We start from the raw sequence: 24,673 nt of genomic DNA, 5'->3' as shown, positions 1-24,673 counted from the left end.
GCCCCGGCGAGCTGCAGCGCGCCCGGAGCCCGCCCGCGGAGGAGCCCGGACGCCTAGCAGGCAAGGACCTCCGTGCCCGGCCGCGGGGACGGGGCTGAGAATGCTCTTTGTTATGCAGCCTGTGCCGGAACGCGTGTGATAGCGGCGGCCGCTGGCAGAGATGCGCCGTGCCGCACCCGGAGCCCTGCGGCACCTGGTGCCGCGCCGCTGCCAGCCCTGTCCCGGAGCCGCTCGCGGGGCCGGAGCCGCGCCCACGCCGGGCGCGGGACTTAGCCCTCAGCCCTGTCCCGCTGCAGTGGCCCCGCGGCACCCGCGGCTGGGCCCGCTGTCTTGAGCTCGTACCCAGCAGAGCAGGCTGCGGGGAAGGGTCAGTCCTGCGTGGGTGCATCGCTGCACCGACGCTGTGGGTGCTCGTTAATTGTTTAGTAAGCATAGAGCGCCATACACCATTGCTCATGCATCATCTGTTGTATCTGCACTGCTGCTGTTAACGCCGATCTCTTTCGTTGCTTAAAGGGAGAAAGCCTCTTACTTTCCGTCCCGCACGTGTCCCATCCGCTGGCCCGGGGGACGCAGAGCGCATAGCCCAGTGGTCACCATGCAGCTCCGGAGCAGCCCCGTGTGCGGCCTGGCGGTGTACCCGGCGAGGTCCCTGCCCTGGGCACGGCCCGGGGCTGTCTTTATGGCAGCAGGTCAGTGCACGGGGCCGCAGCGGAGCGCATTCCACGCTGCCGTTCTCCCATTTCACGTCATCGCGTGCCCTTTGCTTGTGTCATGTCTTTGTAACTTTCCCTGAGATGAAGGATTTATGAATCAAAACCTGGGGGAGTGGATCTGTGCGGAGGCTGAGTCAGATCACAGAAAATGAGAGCCAGGAGCATGCAGTTGCATGGCACATATACAAACAGGGCTTCATTCATCTCCATGTGCTGCTCCTGGTGCCGCCAGCACTGCATTGGGTCTCAGGCTGCCTGGGAACACTGTTTGGTCTTCCTGGGGTTTTGCTCTATAACCTCCATAGGATTTCTGTTACAGTGTGTACTTTCCCTGATGAGGTTTTATTACACTGAACGCACACTAATAACAGGAGGAATTTGATCATCTGAATGCAATTCCCACACCCTCCTCTTGGTTCCTATTATTTGATGTGTGAAGGACTGACAGCTCAGGTCCCAGCAGCAATTTTTCCCTCCGTACTGTATGATTTGCTAATTATGAAAACAAAACGAGCCTTCCCCTGAGCGTGTGCCTCTCTTTCCTTCCTATTTCCTTCCTCATCCCGCTAACGATACTCAACTCTTTCATGGCAATTTGGGAGCTGCAGCAATTTGGATTTGTCTACGGAGGTATTTCTGCAGAAGCCTCCAGATGCAAAGGAAGCAGTCTGCTGCAGGCATGATAGTCTCAGAGCTTTGTTCCTTGGCACGGAGGTGTTAAGTGGGGGGCGTGGTAATCAATGTCATCAGCACTGGAAAGGAGGATAAGTTGTGGTGAAAAAAACACCTATCTTAAAGTTTCAAATGTGAGATCCAAGCAGCAATTTCGGTGACCTCCTGGATTTCTGTCTCAGATGAAAGCAGCAGCCTTGCAGGACGGTGTCACTTTTCATCTCCAGGGCCTTCCCTATTATTCTGCTTGGTTTTATTCCTTCACTTCCAGGGCTGTGCTCCTCACAGTTTCTTATTTTCCCTCTCTGCTGTGCCAGGTCTTTCTTTCTTCTTGCAGCCCTCTGTGTCCCTCTTACCTGACATTATGCTGGTTACTTTACCTGCCTGCCCCCTTCTCTCTGAGAGAAAAGGCTTGAGAGGAGAAAAGCAGTTTTGTGCCATTTCATATGTTCTCTCTTTCTCCCATCTTTTTTACTTCTTCTCCTGGCTTGATTTTTATAGTCTGTCTTGCTCTCTCCTTTCTGAAATCTCTATTGAATCATTGAATCATTTGAGTTGGAAGGAACCCTTACAGGTCATCTGGTCCAATCCCCTGCAGTGCACAGGGACACCTACAGCTCAGTTAGGTGCTCAGGGTCCCATCCAGCCTGACCTTGAGTGTCTCCAGGGACTGGGCTTTCACCACATCTCTGGGTAACCTGTTCCAGTGCGTCACTACCTTTATTGTAAAAACTTTTTCCTCATATCCAGTATAAACCTTCACTCTTTTAGTTTGAAACAATTTCCCCTTGTTCTATCATAGCAGACCCTGTTAAAGAGTCTGTCCCCTTCTTTCATTTAGCTGTTCTTAAGACACTGAAAGGCCACTCTCAGATCTCCCTGGAGCCTTCTCTTCTCCAGGCTGAACAGCCCCAGCTCTCAGCCTGTCCTCATAGGAGAGGTGTTCCATCCCTTGGATCATTTTTGTGGCCCTCCTCTGGATGCACTCCAGCAGGTCCATGTCTCTCCTGCACTGAGGACTCCACATCTGGACACGGTACTCCAGGTGAGGTCTCACAGAGCAGAGCAGAGGGGCAGGATCACCTCCCTTGCCCTGCTGGCCGTGCTGCTTTTGATGCAGCTCAGGGTATGGTTGGCTTTCTGGGCTGTGAGGGCACATTGCTGGCTCGTGGCCAGCTGTGCTCTATTCTTACATCACTCGGCTTGTGCTGATAGCAGGGGTTGCCATGAACCTCACACTTGGCTTTGTTGAACCTCATGAGGTTCACTTGGGCCCGTTGCTCGAGCCTGTCTAGGTCTCTGGATGACGTTCCTCAGGTGTGTTGACCACACCCCACAGCTTGGTGTCGCCAGCAAACGTGCTGAGGGTTACTCAACTCAGTGACGTTGATGAAGATGTTACAGAGCACCAGTCCCAGTGCTGACCCTTGGGGTGCACCACCTATCAGTGATCTCTGTGCGGACGCTGAGCCACTGACCACCATCTCTGGGTACAATCTCACAACCAGTCCACTGAAGAGTAGTCCAATCATCAAATCCGTATCTTTCCTGTTTAGGAAGAAAGATGTTGCAGGGGCTGTACTCAACCTTCCCCTTAGCACTTTTTTCCCACACTGCTCATTGTCCCACTGTGTCCTTTCTCCTGGCTGACATTTCCATGTGTATAGACGCACCCATCCATACATTTATGCAGACTCCACTTCAGATCTTCCATTCTCCAGCTGAAACAAAGAACTAACTCGTGCTGAAGGTCTGATCCTGTCACCTCTCTTTCCCAGCACCCGCAGGTACTGCTCTGTGCCCTTGCTCAGAGACACACTGTCAGGTAGACTGAAGAATTAAGTGTGTGGGAAACGTTCCTAAATTCAGGAGGGAAACTGGGAAAGTAGCTTGTTGAGCCTTCACTGGAGCCTAAGTAACTGATGGTATTTACTTCACATTTCTGAGTTTCATTTTGGTAATGAAAAGTTTATAATTTTAAATAAGGGACACAGCTATCTATTGCTCAGCACAGAGCAGAGGAGCTGAGGGGAGGCCTGATGGCTGCAGCTCCTCACAGGGAGCGGAGGGGCAGCGCTGAGCTCTGCTGTGTGACAGCGGCAGGGCCCGAGGGAACGGCATGGAGCTGCGTCAGGGGAGGGGCGGGAAAAGGGGCTCGGGAAAGGTTGCTGACTGACGGGGCGGTGGGCGGCTCCGAGCTGCTGGAGTTCAAGGTGCGTTTGGATAACATTCTCAGACGTACCATCTGATTTTGGGGGTGGTCCTTTGTGGAGCCAAGGGTTGGATTCAGTTATACTCATGGGTCCCTTCCAACTCGGGATGTTTGATGATTTAAATTATCTTTTGAATCCTGGTCTGATCCAAAATAGGACCAAAAAATGCTTTTCCTTTCCCTCCCCCAGTTGCCTTGTTTTATGCATTTGTTAAACCGCTCTGCAGCCATTGTGAGAGAAATGTTTTTTCTTCTTTAGGGCCAAGTTCTGTGTGGGGCTGGGATCCTGGCTTGCCTGCTTCTTTTTCTGAAGCCAGAGAGAGAGAAGCAATGTGACTGCAGGATCACAGGTGTGGGTGGGAGGCAGAAGAATAGATGCATTACCCAGAAATGCTATTTTAACCTCAGGGGGTGGAGTTGTTTAGTAATATTTCTCCTTGCCTATCACTGCAGACAGCATCGTTGGAGATTGAGGGCAAGTGTTAGATTTTGCTATTTAAATCAAACTTAATTTTGAAAAATCTGATTTAATAATTGAACTATTTATTTTTTTGTCTTTCAAAAAGAATACTGCTGAGTGGCTGGGGCAAACAGAGCTCCATCCCACGGATCCCACCTTCACCTCCTGGCAGCTTACCTGACTCATAAAGGGAGTGGGGGATTTTGTGTGCCACCTACATCAGCTCAACATTTCCCTTTGTGGTGAGAGTTAATCACCACTCTTGTCATATTATTTCACCGACCTTCCTGAAGATGCGATCTGTCAGGGGTGATTATTTATCTTTCAGACCATCCTAAAAACTTCCTTAGAATAGGTGGGTTTTTTTCTGAATTCAGCAAAAATACTCAAGTGGTCCAAGGTTTTCTGTGCTCACTGTTAAATGCTGGCAGTGTACTACCTGTACTACTTCAGGACCAGGAAGGGGTTCCATGTGCAGAGGACTCGTCTCTACCACAAGATGTGCCATCTGGAGAGGCAAGGTGGGTCAGTGTGTGGAGATCCTTCCCCAAAGTAGCCCATGCAGGAGGAAGAAACAGTGGGGCTGCAGCCATGGTGACAAAGGATTTTTTGTTTTGACAGCAAAGACAGTGTTCATAGAATCACAGAATGGCCAGGGTTGGAAGGGATCTCAAGGATCATGAATCTCCAACCCCCCTGCCACATGCAGGGCCACCAACCTCCATGTTTAATGCTAACCCAGGCCCTGGGGGGACCCATCCAACCTGGCCTTGAACACCTGCAAGGACGGGGCATCCACAACCTCTCTGGGCAGCCAGAGTGTACTGGTGTTCCACTACCTCACCACTCTCTGGGTAAAGAATTTCCCCCTGATGTCTGACCTAAATCTCCCCTCCCTCAACTTAAAACCATTTCCCCTCGTCCTACACATATCAACCCTTTCAAAGAGTTGATTCCCCTCCCCTCTGTAGGCTCCCTTTAGGTATTGAAAGGCTGCAGTGAGGTCACCCCGCAGCCTTCTTTTCTCCAGGCTGAAGAAGCCCAGCTCCCTCGGCCTGTCCTCATAGGGGAGGTACTCCAGTCCCATGATCATCTTCATGGCCCTCCTCTGGACCCTCTCTCAAAAAAGACCCTGTCTTTTTTGTACTGCGAGCTCCACACCTGGACACAGTATTCCAGATGGGGCCTCAGAAGAGCAAGTAGAGGGGGACAATCACCTCCCTGTCCCTGCTGGCCATCCCTCTTTTGATGGACCCCAGGATACCATTTGCTCTCCGAGCCACAGGAGCACACTGCTGGCTCATGTTAAGTTTTTCATCTATCAGGACCCCCAGGTCCTTCTCCACAGGGCTGCTTTTCAAGGACCTCTCCTTCCAGCCTGTACGGATGCCTGGGATTCCTCTGACCCAAGTGCAAAACTTTGCACTTTGCCGTGTTGAACCTCATCAGGTTCACCCGGGCCCACCTTTCTAGCCTCTGTTCATATCAGACCAAAAGCAAAAGTTAGGAAAGATGGGCACATCAAATTGCTCTTTGTAACCTGGTTGTGTAACCTCTTTAGCTCTTTCACTTGCAGGTGAAGAGATTATATGTAATAGGCTGGTATTTGTCAATCAGAAAATACTGCACAAATGAAGGTGTATGGATAGCAATAAGAACAAAAAGCAAAGATGGCAATACAATGAATGTCTGTGGAGGAGGCAATGGAAGAAAGGATGGGGGAAATGAAAATGGACCTTCAGCAAGGTTATACTGTGTAACATAGAGGATATGAATTGCTGTAGAAGGTGAGGGGAAGCTTGAGCAGAAAACGTGATATTTCTGCTAAAGAAATTTCTGTTATGAGGTTCAGGAGCCAGAGAAGGAATGAGTTGAGACCCCTCTGAAATTTAAAGCTTAAAGAAGAATCTCAGTGATTCTCAGAAAGAAAAAAAAAAACATCTGATGATCCATTTTTCTGGCTAATGGGCCAGAAAAAGAATTTCATATGAGTCTCCGTGTTCCTCTGTCTCAAGGTCAGCCAGAATCGAGAAACAGGGTACCAAAAAGAGGGAACAGTTGAGAAACACGGCTGAAGAAAGGGTAAGGATGTTGCTAAAACATCAGCAGAGAGAGACCTTGTCCTCTCTGGAACCAGAAAAATGCTCAGGATTCATGTGGGATGCTGCAGGGCAGGAGTCAGCATCCTGGGATAGGGAACACCAGAGCATCCCATTGGGAGTGAACTATCTGACCATCCCTAGTATAAAGAATTTTAGTTCTGTTCTTGATGTGTCTGCATCTTAAATGCACTGTAAATACAGGAGCACTGTCCTGGAGATAGGGATGCTGCAGCTGTCCCACCCTTCCTGTCCTCTCCCACACCAGAATTAATTCCTCTGTTCTATTCTTCTGTGTGCCTGTGGGTCCTCAGTCCAGCCTGCTAAACAGCGAGGGCAGAACACAAGATAAGGGCTTGGGCAAATTCCATAAGCATGTGGCTCTTGGATCTAGGACATCAGTGAGCTCTGTGGGGGGAGTGCTGAGAGGGGCAGCAGCAGTGAGGAGGCAGAGCAAGGGGCGAGCACCTCATCTAGGGGAGAAACAGCTTAGGAAACTGAAGGCGTGGGAGCCTCGAGGAAAATGAGCGTAGGAGGATGAAGCCATGGATGGCTAAAAATAACAGTATGGTACAGATAATGTGACATTTTACACAGACTGTGCTTGACAACCCTTTTGTGTTTTGAAAAGCAAGTCTTACCTTTAGGCATTCTAATTGCTACCTACCAGCAAGGACCGCTGGCATTTGGGGCTGTCACTTTGTCCACCAGCCCTCTTCTCTTCAGTGCTGGTCTAGTGGTTGTCACCAAGTCTGCAGCAGAGAGCTCTTTGCGCTGCAGCCTGATGTAAATATTGACTTATCCCTAATTATGCTTTGATTTCTTTGGAGGGTGATTGCTTTTTTCAGCTGGTAGTGGCTAGCACGTGTACTCCCTTTGACAATGATGTCTCAGTGTTAGAGTTGGATTAAAACACCACTTAGAACTCCATTTGCAGGCAGGCTGTGGAGTATGGAATTTGGGTGTGAGCTGACCTGAAATGCATTTTTCCAGTGTTTCTGAGGAAGTGCAAGCCCTTCAGCCCCATGGCTGCTCAGTCAAAGCAGAGTGTCAGCCTTGGTACCCATATCATGTGTTGAATGGGAACAAGTGGTTGCAGGCTTCTCCAAAACTCTGGGCCTCTACAATGGGTGGGAAAGAAAGGAGGAAGGGACAATAACAAAAATAACAAAGAAAGAAGAAAGCAAGGTGAAAGGCTTCTCTGCTTTTTGTTGGCAGCCCAGTAGCCTGGCAGTATGGAGCAGAAGGAAATTGCTTGGTTAATGCAGAGTAGCTGCTTACTACTCTGTCAGAGCCATATCCTAGGGATCCTTTCCAAAGAAATCAGATTTGAACTATCAACATGGGTTGACAGTGATAGGAAAAGGGGGAATGGTTTTAAACTGAGACAGGGGAGGTTTAGGTCAGATATTAGTAGGAAGTTTTTCACTCATAGGGTGGTAACACACTGGAACAGGCTGCCCAAGGAGGCTGTGGATGCCCCATCCCTGGAGGCATTCAAGGCCAGGCTGGATGTGGCTCTGGGCAGCCTGGTCTGCTGGTTGGCGACCTGCACATAGCAGGGGGTTGAAACTGGATGATCACTGTGGTCCTTTTCAACGCAGGCCTTTCTATGATACTATGGTATGATTCAAAGATATAGACTTCTAAATTTCTCCTCTCTTCTCCCTCCATCTCACACCACTTTCAGGTAAAGTTTTCCATATCTCATCTCCAGCATGAAACTATTTGTGAACATTTTGAAACAGTTTATGGTCAGTTCTTATTGCAGGGTTTAACTTAAACAATTCTTTTGTCCTTCATTTTCACCCTGCTCTGTTCCTGGAGAGCAGCCAGCTCCCTCTGAGTGCTGTTTGCTGCACTGTGCAAGCCATGTTCTCCTCATCCCCTGCCCTAGGAGAACCTGTCCCTGTCCCTGCAGCTGTGACCTCCAATGTTCTGCAATTGGGGGCTGCGGTAATGCGATCTGCTGGTTGCAGCAGAAAGGTGTCAGCAGCCTTGGGCTGCGTTGCTGGTCTGTTCCTGCCTGCTGGGAGCTCTGGGGAAGGATGCTAGTCTTCCTTTCCCTGCAGTGACAGTCACACATCTTCCTTTTCCAGTGAAATTGCTGTAAATGGCCCAATTTGTTATTAATGTACACATAGCAGTGTTTTGAGTACCTTGCAAGAATGAAATCTGACATGTGTAGCTTGTGGCATGACAGACCACTTTCAAATGTACCTGTTTGGTTTACAGATGCAATGCGCGCATTTGCACATTGCACTCCTGGACTCCTGTGTTTTACATTGATGATAAAGCAGCTTTCACATATTCTTGACTTTTTCATTAATTACATGCTTTCCAATATTATTTTTTCAATCATTTTCAGGAAATGCTGAAATGTGGAGGGGCAGGCACAGTAACTGCAGGACTATAATTGAACTTGGAGGCTCTCATTTGGAAGGAATGTGGGTCATGATTGATTACAGCTGCACAAAGCACACCCTTGCTCAGCTGCATCTCTGCACATGGAGGAGAGTTTCGGATACTTGCTGTTCTGTTGAGCGTAGACTTGTATACATGGCACAAAGGTTCACAAAAAGGTTTCGTCTGTGCCAGAGGAGACTGGTAGTACTTCTGTTTTGATGTGCCCACCATTCTTAAAACGTTCATGACTTGGTCTGATCTTCAGTCTGTGTGGGAACGTAGCTTTCCACTTCTGCGTGATTTTCCATGTTATTCCCAGTCAGGGAACATTTTGGAGCATGGTCCCTGCTCTAGTGCCTTTCTGCTACGTGGGTTATCTGTAGAAATGGAGAGGTCACACAAAACTCCTGACACCTGGCAATGGGTGATGGAGAAGGAAGAGGTGCCTCATACATCTGCACTGGTTCTCACCTCGCTCCTGCAGTCACTCAGGTGGCTGTTGCTTACGGAAAGGATTTGTGGAAGAGGCAAATCCCAGTAACTATGAAATTTGTAAAGGATGCTTGTGCTGAAGCTTATGTTGTGTTAATGTTTTGACTTGCTGATAAACGCAAGGGATGAAGGTGAGCCTGGTTGTGTTCTCTCTTGGAGGTTCTAGTACTGAGGGTGTGGAGGATGATTGTGATAATATATACTTCTCTTAAACCATGGCTCTTTAAGAAAGAGAGAAAGCTGACTGGAGCATAATTGTAGCAGATTACAGTACGAGATATACTCCTGTAAACTTTCAGAGGGTATTGATCTATCAAAAATATAATTTCTCCTTTTTGTATTTGTTAGGACCTATTTTCAAGAGTGTAGAATGGAGAGATGCCAGAGCAGGTAGCTATCAAGTGATCTTTGGACGAGCAGATGAAAGTCACATTAAATAGCTTTTTTAAGTACCCACATATTTATTTGCAGCAACAAAACCCTGATAAAACACAGAGTCTGATTTTTGCTAAGTACTGAACCTCCAGCATTCCAGTGGAAGTCAGTGCTGTCTGCTGGTGCTAAGCACCTCTAAATATTGTACTTGTGGTTTCAGACGCAGGTTAAACCCCCACTGACTTCAGGCACTCTCAGAGTAACAAGAGCAATATTTAACCTCCTGACAGCCATTCTTCTTGCAGTCCTGTGTCCCTCTGCTGCTCTGCTTGGTTCATGAATAAGATTTTCTTTTCTTTAGAAATTCAGTATATGTTCCCTGCAGACAGCTCTGATCTATGGTCCTGCTCTATACTTGGTGCATAAGCATCTCTGATGTTCCCACAGTCCTGAGAAGTAATTGGAGCTTCAGTAGAGGTAGCACAAGAAATTACAGCTGTTGCTGGTGTTCAGAAATGTGTTTTCTAAAATTGTAAATGGAAATGCCTGCAAAGAAAAGCAAAGCATAGGTTACTGTAAGGAGGTTCCTGGACGGAAGTCCCAGGTAATGCGTTACCACGAGCAAGGATGAGGAGCAGTCACAGGGTTAGGATACCAGTGTATCTCTCTTTGTTACTCTGCTTGTGTTTCTTCTAAAGCTGTGGGTCACTTGGAACGTAGTGTGTGGGAGTGAGCTGTAGCATTTCTTTAAATATGATGGAGGAGGGGGAGAGCTTCAGTTTTAACAGATTTTCATGGTCCAATATGTAACCATGAATCCAAATTTGGATTAAACATTTAGCCATTGAAATGGTTACTTTACAGGAACAACTAAATAAAACACAGCGGAGCATGTGGAATTGGGGGCGGGCACTATTATTGATATGGGAATCCTGAAATCTGCTCTTTGGCCCTCCACCTTCAGAAAAAAATCAGCTCAGATTAGTCTACCTTATTCTAGGAAACTGTTTTCCTCCTTACCTCAGAAGAAAGCAAGCGTTACCTCATGATCACATGCCACACAACATGCCAAGAGAAAAATTCTTCCCAGTCCAAAACATGACTACCAGTTTTTACACATGAGGAAGCGTCACCAGCGTCTCACCGTGACTCACCTCACTTCTGATCTGTTTTGCTGCCTAGGCAGAGCTTGCTACCAAATAACCATAAACTACGTGCCTGTTTTCTCAGGTATCACTTAACGACGCAGCTGGATGAGAGGGTTCTCGTTTAATAACCGTGAGGTACATTGCAATCCATTGTAAAAGGGAGGGGATCTGCCCTTTGCAGAAATGTGCTCCAATAACAGTCATCTGCTGACATCTGGTAACTTGTTAACTGCATTTGACAGATCTGTCTGCACTCATGCAAACATTTCTGAGTAGATAAAGCCATTTAAGAAACTTTTCTGCAGAACATTCTGATATTTGTTGCCTTTCTTTGTGTTTGATAGTAAAACCGACAGCAATAGCAAATTTCAGGTTTCTTGATGTGTGGGATTAAAGCCAAGTTTTCTTGATTTTATATCACGAGAGAAACTAAAAAATGGGACAATAATTGACCTGAACTAAGAAAACTTTCATATGTAAGGGGCAGAGTAAAGAGCAGGATCCTCTTGGCTCTTATTTATTAGAACAAGGATTAAAATAGATCGTCAGAGGATCACCAAGTATCAGAAGAGTACCAGATGTCAGAAAGATGAGAGCTTCAGATTTTCCTACAAATATTCTTTTTTTTTTTTTCATCAAAACATCCCAAGAACAAAGTACCAAGATAGAAATGTAGTCCTTGTGGCTGTTAGTAAATTACAGCAAGGGGGCAGTGCGGCGGGCGTGAGGATTTACAACAGATGCCATGAAGCTCATCTCAGCAGGGACAGATTCTGTGAGAGAAAAGGAGGAAAAATGTGAGTGCTGTTTCCACCTCTGCATGAGGAGAGGTCCTAAAGGCCAAAGAATGGTCCAGCCCTTGTCATCCTTGCACACCACTGGTACTAACTTGGTGCTGATTTTATGGCAGCAACCCCAAAAATAAGAAAGAATTGCTGAGGGAGCCTCTCTTCCAGTCTGGCTGTCAGTGTATCAGGCATAGGAAAGATGCAGGCAGCATCAGGCTTCATATGGGATTTCTCAGCAGGACTCTTCAGATCAGAGAGGCTGCAGTGATTCATCTCTTTGAATATGTTTTCAACTCTTTTTCCTTTTAATGATGCTGAGGAAAGGGGTGTTAAGGCAAAGGTGTATCTGTCACTTCCTACCACTCTGCTCCCTAGCAGCAGGCAGGCTGCTGCTTACAGCATAGGACTGCTGGAAGAAATACTGCAGTGGTTTTGTTGTTTTTCTGAGGAAGGGAAACAAATGCCAACAATGGTAACTGATTGACTCACAGCATAGAAAGTAAAGGAAAAACATTCCAGAAGATTTTCCTCAGGAGCCTGAATCCTTTTAAATCTCACCTTGCTGATTCCAAGTGCCTCTTCTTGCATGGCTGTATCCTGCTTCCCAAAGACCTGGAGTGCCTGGAGACCAGTGTCATCACCCCTCACCAGGAGTGCTTGTAGGGGTGCTGTTAGCTGCAGCATCCCATGGGAAATGTCTATCTGGGGGAGCACAACTTCTAAAGCCTGTTCTGGGTACCCGGCTTCAGTCTCCAGCAGCCACAGAATGGCTGAGGCTGGAGGCACTTTTGGAGATTGTCTAGTGCAGCTCCACCAGGACCAGCTGCCGCTGGCTGCCCAGGACCGGATCCAGTTGGGTTCTGTGTGTCCCCAAGGGTGAAAACCCCACAGCCTCTCCAATCAAGGGGTCAGCCACACTCCATGTAAAAAAGCCGGACATCGTGGCAATGCTTCTAAATGCAAAATAATAAATGTTGGTCTCTTCAGGTTTTCTTTTTGTTCTTTTTTCTTTTCCTGAGAAAGGAAAGAAATGTGATTGTTGTTTTTTTTTCCTAAGGTAGATAATGTTTGCTCAGCAGACTGTCCTCGTGGACACCCTGGGATAATCCCACTAATTTCACCTCTGTAGCAAGGCAGTACCTGTCTGTGTGGCAGAAAAATAGCGGTGTCACCAGAGTTCTAGGTGGTACTGTGGGCCATTATTGACATGATTTATTTAGCACTTAGCAGCCTCAATCAGGCCCTTTGTACTGGGCATCGTCCCAGCAAACTGGAAGGCAGGAAGCCAGTTCCCAAAGAAGGTATTATTTAGCTGTTAAACTGTATGCTACAAAGAAATAGATGGGGAAAAGCAAGGACACTGAAGCATTTGTGCTAATCTCTGAGCTTTAGCATCTTTCCTCCCCTCATCACAGCTATAAATGGGAGAAAACTGAGATCCTGGCTGCACTACCCAAGGACTTCAATGAGTTGAACAGCTGAAACTGTCCTGTAAGCATAAGAAAGAGTCACGTCCATTTTTCAGTTGCAGTGTTTTTTCAGTTAGGGAATTAGCCCAAGAGAAAATGAAGAAAGTGCACAGTTATTTCTTGTCTTGGAAAAATGCCTTTCCCTTAAAAAGACTTATCTTCAAGTCTGCAGACAAGAACAGTAGGGGTTTGCTTCTCTTGAATGTTGCTTCTCAAGTAGAGAAAAAAAGGAAGAAAAATGTTGTTGTCACCAAAGGAGGAAAACACAACATCTGAGTGAACAGGTGTCAGAGTTTTGAGGTGCGTTCTGTATTTTAGGTCAATCTAGAATTTACCCATCCAAATAACTCCACTGAGAAAAACACCAGAAAGGAATTTAGAAGGGTGGAAGAATCAAGCAGATAGATTGGTGAAAATCTTTGGAGGTTTTATAGAAAGGTAAGAAGTTGTTCTGGATGGGCATGCCTGGTTACTCCACATCCTTCTACATGTTTGAGTGACCTGGTCTGGCGGGAGGTGTCCCCACCCACAGAGTGGAAATAGATGGTCTTTAAGATTGCTTCCAGCCCAAGCTATTCTATGATATCCACATGTGCCATCAGCCTTGATTCTCCTTTGTCTCTCTTGGCCAACTGACTGGCATCCATAGGTTGTCTTCGAGGGAGGTGCAGCCTCAGCAGGAGGCAGGAGACTGCAGAGCCATGAAAGACCAAGCCCTGGGGCGATGCTGGAAGCTGATCCTCCAGCATCCAGAGCCTGCAGGAGATTTGTCTTCCAAGGGAGCACTCAAAGACAAAACCTTTGTAATAAGAGACCAGGCTGCAGCACAGTTATTCCCTTGACCCACAATAAAACACATGTAAATTTGTAGTGTAGAGGAGGCATCCACTTTTATGACCTGTTTACATACCACCCTTTTGTTACAGCACTCCTTGACGACAACAGGCAGCTAAAGGTCGAGGCTCTGCAAGCTGTGGTGGAATTAATTAAAACTCAGAGAATCCAACATCTTTGACGTAGGCTGGCCAACAGAGGCCTGCTCCCCACAAAGCAGAAAGCCCCAAATAGCCAGAAATGAAGATTTGTGAAGATTGCCTCAACCAACATGTAGCCCAAAAGCATTTTGTTTCCTCCTGTCTGCATTCCTGCTTCTCTGTCACATGATTCCTGACATCTCCTTTGAGTTTCTCTAATTCTTTACATTTTTACTAAATTTCATGCTGAGAGATTCCAGTGCTTCAGCTGGTTACCTTAAAACAATGTTATTTTTATGTTCCTTTATAATATGTGATGTAAAACAGTAGCCACATAAATATGGGCGCTCTCAAACTTTTGTGGACGTGCCAAACAAAAAGTTGTGTTGGAGTTTGTAGTAGCTGTACAAAATAAACAGCCTCATAAAAAGTTGGCTGCAGTGATATCATCCAAGTGCCTCCAGCATGTTCCAGAAAGACTGAACTTAATCCATGCTGCAGTTAATGCTTTATTTGGAACTTTGGTGTCCCTCTCAGAAATATGTCCATCCCCAGCCCATCTTTACTAAGCAGATGCCAGCTGGGTCTGGGTTCAGCAGTGTTGACAAGGCCAGTATCATGGGGATTCAAACAGAAAGCAACACAAAAATAATCACAAACCAGTGTGGTTCCCAGTGGCAGTTCAAAAACACTTGGATGGGGTCGTGGGGTGGTTGTCTCAGATTTGGAGACGGCACTGATGCATCTTTCAGTAGAACTATACCATAGGAGAATAAAAATGAATGTGATTTTTTGTGTTCTTTCCGAGCAGCTTCAAGAACCAGAAAAAAGAGCTCTCAGGATGCCAGAGCCAGCAAAGTCCACTTCTGCCCCCAAAAAGGGCTCCAAGAAAGCCGTGACAAAGACGCAGAAGAAGGGCGATAAGAAGCGACACAAGAGCAGGAAAGAGAGCTACTCCATCTACGTCTACAAGGTGCTCAAGCAGGTCCACCCCGACACCGGCATCTCCTCCAAGGCCATGGGCATCATGAACTCCTTTGTCAACGACATCTTTGAGCGCATCGCGGGTGAGGCCTCGCGCCTGGCGCACTACAACAAGCGCTCCACCATCACCTCGCGGGAGATCCAGACGGCCGTGCGCCTGCTGCTGCCCGGAGAGCTGGCCAAGCACGCCGTCTCCGAGGGCACCAAGGCCGTCACCAAGTACACCAGCTCCAAGTAGCCCGGCGCTTCTTCTCCGGTGGGCCCATTGAGCACAGGCACAGGTAGGCAGCTATGGTTTGGATGAAGGTCACAGCTATTCTCCATGGCGGTGGACAGACTTGGGATGGGCGTTAGGAGCTGGCTAGTAGAAGATGAGGCAGCGAACCGGATGCTGGCTTCTTTTCATTGTGAATTCAGGATGTGCTACGGGTTCCGCACGCTGCACATCAGGCGACGCTGGTGGAGGAGGCCTCTGCTTTCACATCTTATCTGAAGGGACTGGCTGCTGCATATCCAAGTTCTTCTTTGTGCTTGAAAAACATGCATGTGTGGTGCTGGCCATGATGGCTGGCTGCTCCAGAGATATTGCCTCTGAAGTCTTCCTGTCTGCTTTCATACAGTCGTCCAAGATGGGCACCAAGAAGACTGCACTGCATCCACTCTGTGATAGTCAGGATCCATCCTGTTGTACAGCAAAACAGCCTACGTGTAGAGGTCAAGCTGACATCAGCCACAGCAACCACCAGGCACAGTCCATAGACTAAAATCTGTACTGATCCAGCAGAGATCTTGCTTGGCAATGGTGTACAAGGCCTCTGTTAAAGATGCTGTGATAATGCCATGTGCTGTCCCTCCTTGCTGCTCCTGAGGGAGGAGAAGCGAGCAGGCTGGTGGCACAGGCATGTGTGGCCTTACCCACCAAGATGCCAGAGCCACCAGCTGGCTCTCAGCTTGTGCCAAAGCATCTGGACCAACAAGGGCAATGGTGGAACCCGGTCATTACCTCCTCCAGCTGCTGCTTTGCCAATTCTGAGACCTACTTCAGTGTGCAAGACATTGCTAATGCTGCTTCTTCTTGGAGACTTTTTTCTGCCTGTGTGCTCTCTTCTGCCATGTTCACTGTAAGGATGGACAAGTGGGTGCTGTCCAAGGGGCTGTGGGCAGCTCACCTTGCCCCTGCCTTCCCTGCTTCGCTCATTTGCTGTCAAGCAAAACAAAGTCAGGGCTGGGTGAATAGGTAGGGACTCTTAAAATATCACTGCATCCCACTAGTATTTCACAAATTAAATCATTCTAAGCTACTTCAGATATTCCCCATGACTTCTCAAAATCTACAGTAAGGTGAGCAATAATGAAATCCCCATAAAGCCATAGATATTAGTGGAGGAATGTCTCAGTTACAAGTTTAGCATGCCTGAACTGCTGGGTAACAGATAAGGAGCATGTGTAGAAATGGTGTGAAGTTGAAGCTTCCTACTCAGAACACAAAATTAGCCAACACTGAAAAAAAGTCAAAATTTCTGGTAGGCTTTAGCACTTTCAGATCAAAAAGATTCATGCCTAAATTGCTTTTTGCAATTTATTCTGTAAAAGAGCAGCAAAGACACAGCATCCAGAACTAATGCAGGTGCTGTCCAAAATTCATTGCTGATAATAGGACAAATTCCCCCTAAATAACAGTCTTGTGGTACATCTCTCGTTTTCCACTACTTTTTATCTCCATCTTTTTTCTTTTCCCTTTGAGAATGATGGGGACCCTTGTTGTGTCATTTTTGAAGATGCAGAATTCTGCATGTCTGGAAGATTCAGTCACTTCCTGGCTTATAAGGATGTTGCAGAATCCAGTTGGCCTGAGGAAGGGGCTGTTTGTGGCCGTGCCACTGAGAGCGCCTCAGAAACCTGGGAGTAAGGTGAGCTCCCACATGGTCACTGTGCAGGAGCTAAGGACAGGTGGCAGCCTACTGCAGCTTGGGGTTTGAGCACCCCACACCCAAAAACAGGCTCTCCTGCTGTGCTTTGCTCAGTGACAGGACACTGGAGGGTTTTCAGCCACATTTCATACAGTAATTCCAGCAGGAATCACTAGCAATGTCTTTCAGAAAGCACGAGCTGTGTCTCTAGACTCCAGCATCCACAGCAAGCAGCTCCCAGCAGCAGCAGTTGTATTTGGCAGCAGAAATCTGTCGCCAACCTCAACCATTTCCTCATGGCACTTTGGAAGAAACAGCTTAGCACCTCCTTTGGTTTTCCAATTAAATAGTCAAAATCAGATACCAAAGATGAAAAAGTACCTGCACTGTCATACCTGCACTGTTGAACCACCGTCACTGCCCCCTCTCCCAGCAGAAGTCAGAAAGCAGGGGTTGCAGAGGGGAAATAAGGCTGTTTCAAAGAGGAGAAATGGCAATTTAAGACTGCAGAAGTACTTGAAGGCTTAAGGAGGTTTTTATGTTGCTTAACGCCTGGTGGCTGTGACTGATCGTCTCCATCCACCTATAGCTTAGGCTGTCATTTCACACATAATTTGCTCCTCACTCTCCCTTCATATCATTTTCTGTTTGCCCCTGACAACCTGAAGGAGAGGATTGAGGAACTGATCTAGGTTAAAATGAAAGTTTTTTGTTTTTTTTTTTTACTCTTGCAGGGTTCATTTTAACCCAGTTCTGGTGGCTGCTCTGTTTTGTCACTGTCACACAGACACTTGAGGCAGCAAAGGGAGGGCTGAGCTGGGAGAGGCAAGGCTGCCATCAGCTGCGACTGACTCAAAAGCAGTTGTGAAGTCAGCAGCCGTAGAGTCAAAGCACAGGTGATAAAATGAAAGCTGTTTCTCTGCAGTCTGTGCAGGCTCACAATCACATCAGTTCATTGGGAGCTATTTTGGCTGGGATGGGCTTGGGCTGAGCCTTCGGGGCAATAGAAAATGGTCTGAAAGTGGAAGGATCAAAGCAGCAATTGTCCATTGACATTGATGTGGCATGTTGTACAGGTCCTTGGTAAGGAGGTGTTCTGCAGAAAAGAGGGCTTCCTACTTGTGGGTCTGCGCTTGTTAAAAAGTTTTTTCAGCTCTGGAACTGGTAAGACAATTTGAAAATGAAAATAATATGCCTAGTCGTGCTGACCCCACCTGATTCCTACTGCAGCAACAGAAGCACCTCTGGGACATTCTCATGTTTTGCCAACAAATGAAAAAATAAAAAAAGGAACTGAAGGTTGGAAAAGGAAACTGCACGGAGTAACATAACGTTGATGTTAACCCTGTGTTAGACACTGCAATGAGTTACTTGGTTTTATATACAATTTAAGAGATAAAATTAGTTGTAATAGATCTATGTCCTAGGGAGGACTCTGCTTTCCCAGAGGGAATTCAAGTCCACGCTTCACAGAGACCTAAACCTGCAGAAGAACTGGGCAGCCACGTGCATGGCCTGGAGGTTTGCTTACACTCTGAACAGATGGATCTTCAGTCAAGGATGGCAAACGAGTGGCAGCAAACAGAGGAGGAGGGTCTGTCTTGGAGGTCACTGTGTGTGACCTGAGACCTTTGTGAACCTGACCTGAGACCACCCTCAGGACAGAGGCATCCCCATGTCCCCACCACACCCAGCCAAGCTTGGCATGGCTTATGCATAGCCTGGAGCCCTCCTCCCACCACAGCATCTCCTGACACATCCAGAGCAAACTGTTTACAGGGAAAGGAAGAATGAGATATAAACCATAAAAATCATCTGCTGCTAGGATTTGGGAAGTTCCCTGGGACCAGCCCCTGGGGAGCAATCTTTCGTGCTTGCATCCATGCATGGTATCCTGCGGGCTTGTGTACACAGAGTTTTTCTGACAGTAAGTGTTACATAATGTATGGTCTGTGTTATATTACTGTTGTTTTATGAGATACATAGCAGCTGATTACCTGTTTTCTGTTAAACATATAAATAAAATGTAAATGCAGGATGTAAATGTTGGACGCCAGGTGAGATGCAGCTCTGAGGTGCCTTTGCTTCTGCCCTTTCACAACCCCAAGCAAGCCCTATGTTCTTCATTCTGCTGGGAACATAGGGCAGTGTCCTATGGAAGGGAGCACTCCTGGGCTCATGGTGCTCATGGACATGAGTTACACCAAACCTGTGTCCCCTTCCTGCTCCTGTGCACACAGCTGCAGGCGGTTCCTGCTTGTGGTGCGTGCTGTCCATCAGCTCTCATGTGGCCCCCAGGGGCAACGCTTCCCCCTCACTCAGCCAGAAGCACTGAGATTCTTGAGCTAAAAAAGTGTTTCAGACACATTCCGAATTTCTGTTTATGCGACTTAGTGATCGCTGTCACTGAAACCATCTTTCTTTGGACTATGAGATGTTTGTAGGCAGCAACATGGAATAGGATTAAGCATCTGAAAACCCCAGAAAGAAGAAGAGCTTCCTTTTAAAGAAGGATCAGTAAGAACCCTCAAATGAAGCACTCATCTGTTGGGCATCAGCATGATACTGCACTCACTGCATTGGGAAATGAGGGTGCTTTGCTGGTGGAGAAGGAAGCTAAGGCCACATGATGCAGAAACAAGCTAAGAGTTCAGCTGTGCTATGTAACAGAAATCAGAGCTAAAGAGATTCAGAGTCTCTAAAGACAACCTCATAAGTTCAGCATAATTCAGAAAAAGAAGCATTTAGAAAAAAATAGCTATCTAACTGATCTGAACCAGAGCATTTCTCTCCGAAGAAATAAATAATGCTGCTGCTAATATTCATTTCCTCTCTGGTAACACTTTGCAGAGCAGCACTCACAATGCATTTTTATAGCAGAACTGACACCTGGGCCTCGGGAAGACTCAAACCAGGTGACAAAAGATAGAGCATAGCCTATGGTCACGCTCCTCTGGGATGCTGGGAGGACGGAGCCAACATTTTAGTTATCCAGTTAATATGTAGTTATGAACTGGTTATGCAGAGACCATCAGATGGACTCAAGTGCCACATGACTGTGGCTGTCTGCAGAAACCGAGAGAACCAGATTAAAATGTGTGAAATGAAGCAGACCACAGCATGGGCAGTTCACCTCTTGAGCCCTTTGCTGAAGGATGTTGGAGATAAAACCTCATTGTGGCCCTCCAGTATTTGAAGGGAGCATATAAACAGGAGGGGGGCAGCTTTTTACAAGGGTGGATAATGATGGGATGAAGGGGAATGGCTTTAAACTGAGACAAGGGAGGTTTAGGTGTTAGATATTAGGAGGAAGTTTTTCACACAGAAGGTGGTGACGCACTGGAACAGGCTGCCCAAGGAGGTTGTGGATGCCCCATCCCTGGAGGCATTCAAGGCCAGGCTGGATGTGGCTCTGGGCAGCCTGGTCTGCTGGTTGGCGACCCTGCACACAGCAGGGGGTTGAAACTGGATGATCACTGTGGTCCTTTTCAACCCAGGCCATTGTAAGATTCTATGATTCCCTCACAGTAACTGCAGGAAACAAGATACTGGGTTGGATGTACCAAAAGACGTCTACATGAATTCATGCACTGTCTGCTTTGCACTCCTTGTGAACTATGGAGAACTTCAGGCAGATTTCTTAGGCCTCTGAAGCTTAGAAGAAAGCATAAAAGAAAGCTTTTCCTCTTTTCTACATGGCTTCTGTACTTGCCTTGGTGGTTATACGGATTGTGTAGCCTGGCTTGCTTGAAAGATGTAAGAGATGTTTTGTTTCTAAAATAGTTAGCGTTAATACACACAGATGGTGTGAGAAAGGGAGAGGAATGGCGCTTCTGCTTTCTCGTATGAAGGAAAGCTGCTCTCAAAATATTTCACATTTTCTCCCTTCATGCAGTTGTTCAAAAAAAAAAAAACACCGACAATTTCGTGCTTTTTACTGTCTGTAAGACTGTAAGACAAACCCTTCCCGAAAAAATCTCTTCTAGAAGCTCTTAAAAAATTCATTCAGAAAACAAATCTCGCAGATCTGTCTCCTAGAGAGATGTGAGAGAAATGGGAAGATGTGTGGTTCATAAGAAATGGCAACGGCTGAGCAGCATTGGAAGCAGCCCCAGCCTGTGGAGCCGGGCTGTGCCGTGCTGCTCCTCCTGCATCTCGGCAGGCGCTGATCTGCACCCAGCCCTGTGGCAGCCCCTGCTCTGCCCCACCAGCCAGGGCACGTTTGGATGGCTTTAGAAAATGTAACCCTAGACTAGAAAGCAATGAGTGCTGTTGGTGTAGGTGCTCAGATTCCTCTCTTCGTCCCAGATTGCCTGGGAAGGCCAGCATAAGAAGATGTAGGTGCATCACATTAGTTTCATTAAAATGAGGGAAATGTGAGGCTCTTACTGCCATTTACCATCTTCCTTTTGCAGGCTTTCTGTTACTTTGGGGTGCTGCAACATTTGAGGGCTCCTAGAAGCCTGCTCTTGTGGGCAGTGGTGAAAAATTGAGTTGCTCCATCTCCACAGACCTTTGGAGGAGGTTTTCTGAGGCTCACTGTATGTGGCTCAGCAATGGTGAAGTAAGAATTGGGGTTTGCAGCAGAGGCGTAGCTGAGCAAACTGGTATGGGAACAGCTGCTTTTGTTGAGAGTCTGTTCTTGGGATGAACATCTGTCCCACAGCTTCTTCCTCCTGTCCTTCGGGTACGAAAGTCATATCCAAGTGCTGATATGAGCAGCAGCATCCTCCCTTCCCTTCTCACGGCATCTCACCCACATCTACACGAATTCACCTTAAGCCCATGCTGCACTTGGGCTCCAGTCCAGAGTGCCCCAGCTCCAACTGGAAAACTCTGTGGTGGAAAAAAGAGAAGAATAAAATTCAAATTCAGGACCCCTTGTCCCTTTTGCAGCTGCAATACAGAGAGGACCCAGACATCTCACACCGCAGCTGACCCGGAGCTAACAAAGGCTGTCCCCGAGGGGTCTGTCAGCAGCCCCTGGGCAGCTCGCAGGGGAGAGCAGCGCTCTTTTTAGCCCGGATGGCTCAGCACAAAGCAGCCTTTATGGCTCGGCAGCAGGCAGCTCGCCCCTCTTCTCATCAGCCTTCTCTTGGTTTGAAACGCAAGAGGACAAAAGCAGCCCCCGGGTTCTGCTGATTCCTTGCACACACACGCCTGTAATGCCATTCCTGGCAGTAAGAAATGGAAAAGATAGATCGCTTTGGAATCACGGGGCCACACGCACCATGCCTTTCAGAGCCAGCGTGAGCCCACCATCCTTTGAGTTATTCTGCGTTGGTAGTAGGGGATAATGAATAATGCTGAGCAGCAGCAGAAAGTTCACAGCAAGCAGCTGCACACCATGAAAAACAACGGCAAGATCCTCCGTGCCAAAGGGTATCGCGGCAACCAGGAGCTCGGCCATACTTTAAAGGGATTAGGAGTGCATAGATGACACAAAGAATTTTAATGACAAAAGACTAAATAGATGCAAGTTTGCAAGCAATGGGAGCTCTCTGCTTTAGAGCAAAGTTAACCAGTTACAAGGGAACAGCGGGAAGAACTCTCATCCTGCCCCGCCAGCTGCTGAGCGCATGCAGCATCCCTGAACTTCCCTGTACCCATCAGCCCTTCCAGGACCTGAGAGCATGCAGAGGCAGAATCGCCATCCATGCCATATGTGCTCATTCCATACAACTGAATGGTCAGTTTGGACTGTTCAGAAACCAATACTCATTTTTTAAATTATTTTTTAACCTTTTTTTTTTTTTTTTTTTTGGTAATGTATCATTTGGATCACATGCTCCAAATTGATTCACATCTTTCATGTTATTTCCAAGACTCACTTTGTCGGTGGATAACACAGTTAGGTGTTACTTAAATCTCCCACACACCTCTAAGAGAGCTGAATGCCTGCCCACAAGTGGAAACCCAAACTGCTTCTCCACCTGGATTCAAACAAAAGTCTCCTCCTTGGCCGGGTCAGAAGATCCGGGCACTGATGGCAGCATCTGTTGTTACTTTTGTTACAGATTTTTATTACAGGTTTCTGCCCCTGCAGGCAGTTTAACAGTGAATCCCTTGGTACTATTTCAGCACTGAGAACAGTGTCCTACCCATATTTTGGTTACATGGTGCTCCTGTGCCTGTTGGATGAAGGCTGACCCCATGGAGGCAGCTGCAATGTCTGCAGTGTTTCCAGCCCCCGTAGTCAGCCAGGTGTACGATGTGCCTGGCTATTATAAAAGATCCATCAGAAGACATGGGGTTGAGCTGACATCTCTGATCACCTTGGGGATTTCATAGCACTGTACATGCCAGGCTGTGTTTTGCTGTGCAGGTCTGCTTTCCTCTGTTGCTGACATCTGCAACTGAGCACTCACAGCTGAGATTTAAGATTTGGACACGTACTACTCAAACCATATTAAGTACCTTGCTGGAGCCCAGGAGCTGTGCTCAGTAGGCAGCAGTGCAAGATCCTGCTTAGATGCTCGGGCAGAAATTAAGTGGGATTTCCATTAGAATTGAACTTATTTTTAGTGACGTAAAAAACCTCATTCATTCTCTGAGCTGTTCTCTCCCTCAACTCAGTCAGCATAGAATTCCCCACAGTGTGGTGAGTCCCAGAACCTCAGAAGGCAGCACCTCATCTGTACAGAAATGGTTATGATATCATCTGGGTTTTGAGCCCTGAGCTGACACAGTGTCCATGTCAGGCTTCTGAGCTGAGTCACTGGGGCACAGCAAAAACTCATCTGGAATGCAGCCCGAAGTCCTGACCTTGGAGGACAACACACACACAGCTACTTGTGGCACCTGCCATAGGAGCTGACTTAAACCTGCAGCTGACAGTTGTTTTCACCCCTGTAAAGATAAGCTGGAAGCACTGTAGAGCAGTATTCAGTATAAATCAGTTCATCGAAATGCAGCCAGCTTGTGTCAGTGGTGAAATAAAACGGGAAAGAATAAACCATCCATCCCAATTATTTTATCTCCATTTCTGCAGTGCTGAAATAATTCAGATGAGATCGGGTCTCTACAGCAAACAGTGCTTGTGGCAGAGCTCTCATACACGTGCACAAGCCAGATGGGCAAGTGCTCAGGGGGAATCCCAGGGCACTGCTGGACACCGGGGAGCCAGAAGATGAGCACCTGTCCCTGACTCCACTGCCTCTTACCCACACTTGGTGATCTGCCCAGTCTTAGCGTGGGGTCCCACTTGTGAGGTACAGCACCGGGCTGCTGCTGGGTGCTGCTGCACACTGTGAGCGGCCATTTGTATGTGATGTGATTTGGTCAGGGTTTGTGCCTGATACTTTTGCCTGCTGTACACAGAAGGTGGCTGCTTCTAAGCAAAATGGGCCCTATGGAGTGTTGCCTGTGACCACCATTCCTGTGCTTCACGGTCTGCAATAGCAGCAGGATCCAGCAAGCAGGAGTTTGTGGCTGTTTCAGTTCACCACTGAAGAGAGTGAGGTTTAATCCTAGCTACCTGTAGATAGACTTTATTCACTGCTTTAGCAGATATTCCCTGCATGCTGAGGCTGTTTAGGAGAGGATCACAGAACAACATGACTGAAGCTGGCAGTGCCCTCTGTGTCCCTCTGCACAACCCCTGCACCAGCAAGGACACCCAGAGCAGAGTGCCCAGGGCCACGGCCAGGCGGTTTCTGGAGATCTCCAGTGAGGAGATCCACAGCCTTGAGGCAGTTGTGCCACTGCTCAGCCACCCATGCAGCACAGAAGTGTTGCCTGGTGTTCAGATAAAACTTTCTAAAACTTTCCAGTTTGTGCCCACGGCCTCTTGTCCTGTCGGGATCGCAGTGACTGCCTCCATTCCATTTCCTGCAGTACTCATAATTGTAGACACATTGTACCTCTTGTTGCAGACTTCTTCATCAACATGAAACCACGGGGACAACATCTGTTTACATCCTACCTTGCCCCCCACAGCTTTCCAGCTCCTCCAGCCCAGTGCCAGTC

At 47.5% G+C, this 24,673-nt stretch overlaps 1 protein-coding gene across 2 annotated transcripts; it reads left to right on the top strand.

Moving 5' to 3' along the window:
* LOC122155366 (histone H2B 5-like) lies at positions 1-18,749 on the top strand. Of its 2 annotated transcripts, none has more exons than XM_042809192.1 (2): positions 1-60; positions 14,623-18,749. In XM_042809192.1, exon 2 carries the CDS (start codon positions 14,653-14,655, stop codon positions 15,031-15,033), a length of 381 nt encoding a protein of 126 aa, XP_042665126.1. In that variant the 5' UTR covers positions 1-60; positions 14,623-14,652; the 3' UTR covers positions 15,034-18,749. The 2 variants fall into 2 exon arrangements, with proteins under 2 accessions (XP_042665126.1, XP_042665127.1); XM_042809193.1 differs by lacking the exon at positions 1-60 and adding an exon at positions 616-692.
* Positions 18,750-24,673: the final 5,924 nt, after the last annotated feature.

Source organism: Centrocercus urophasianus, unplaced genomic scaffold (assembly GCF_019232065.1).
Source record: "Centrocercus urophasianus isolate 14NV4802_14NV808 unplaced genomic scaffold, USGS_Curo_1.0 seq_1106, whole genome shotgun sequence".
Lineage (NCBI taxonomy): Eukaryota > Metazoa > Chordata > Aves > Galliformes > Phasianidae > Centrocercus > Centrocercus urophasianus.
Note: the sequence above shows the minus strand (reverse complement) of the source record. Positions and strands in the feature narration are given on the sequence as shown.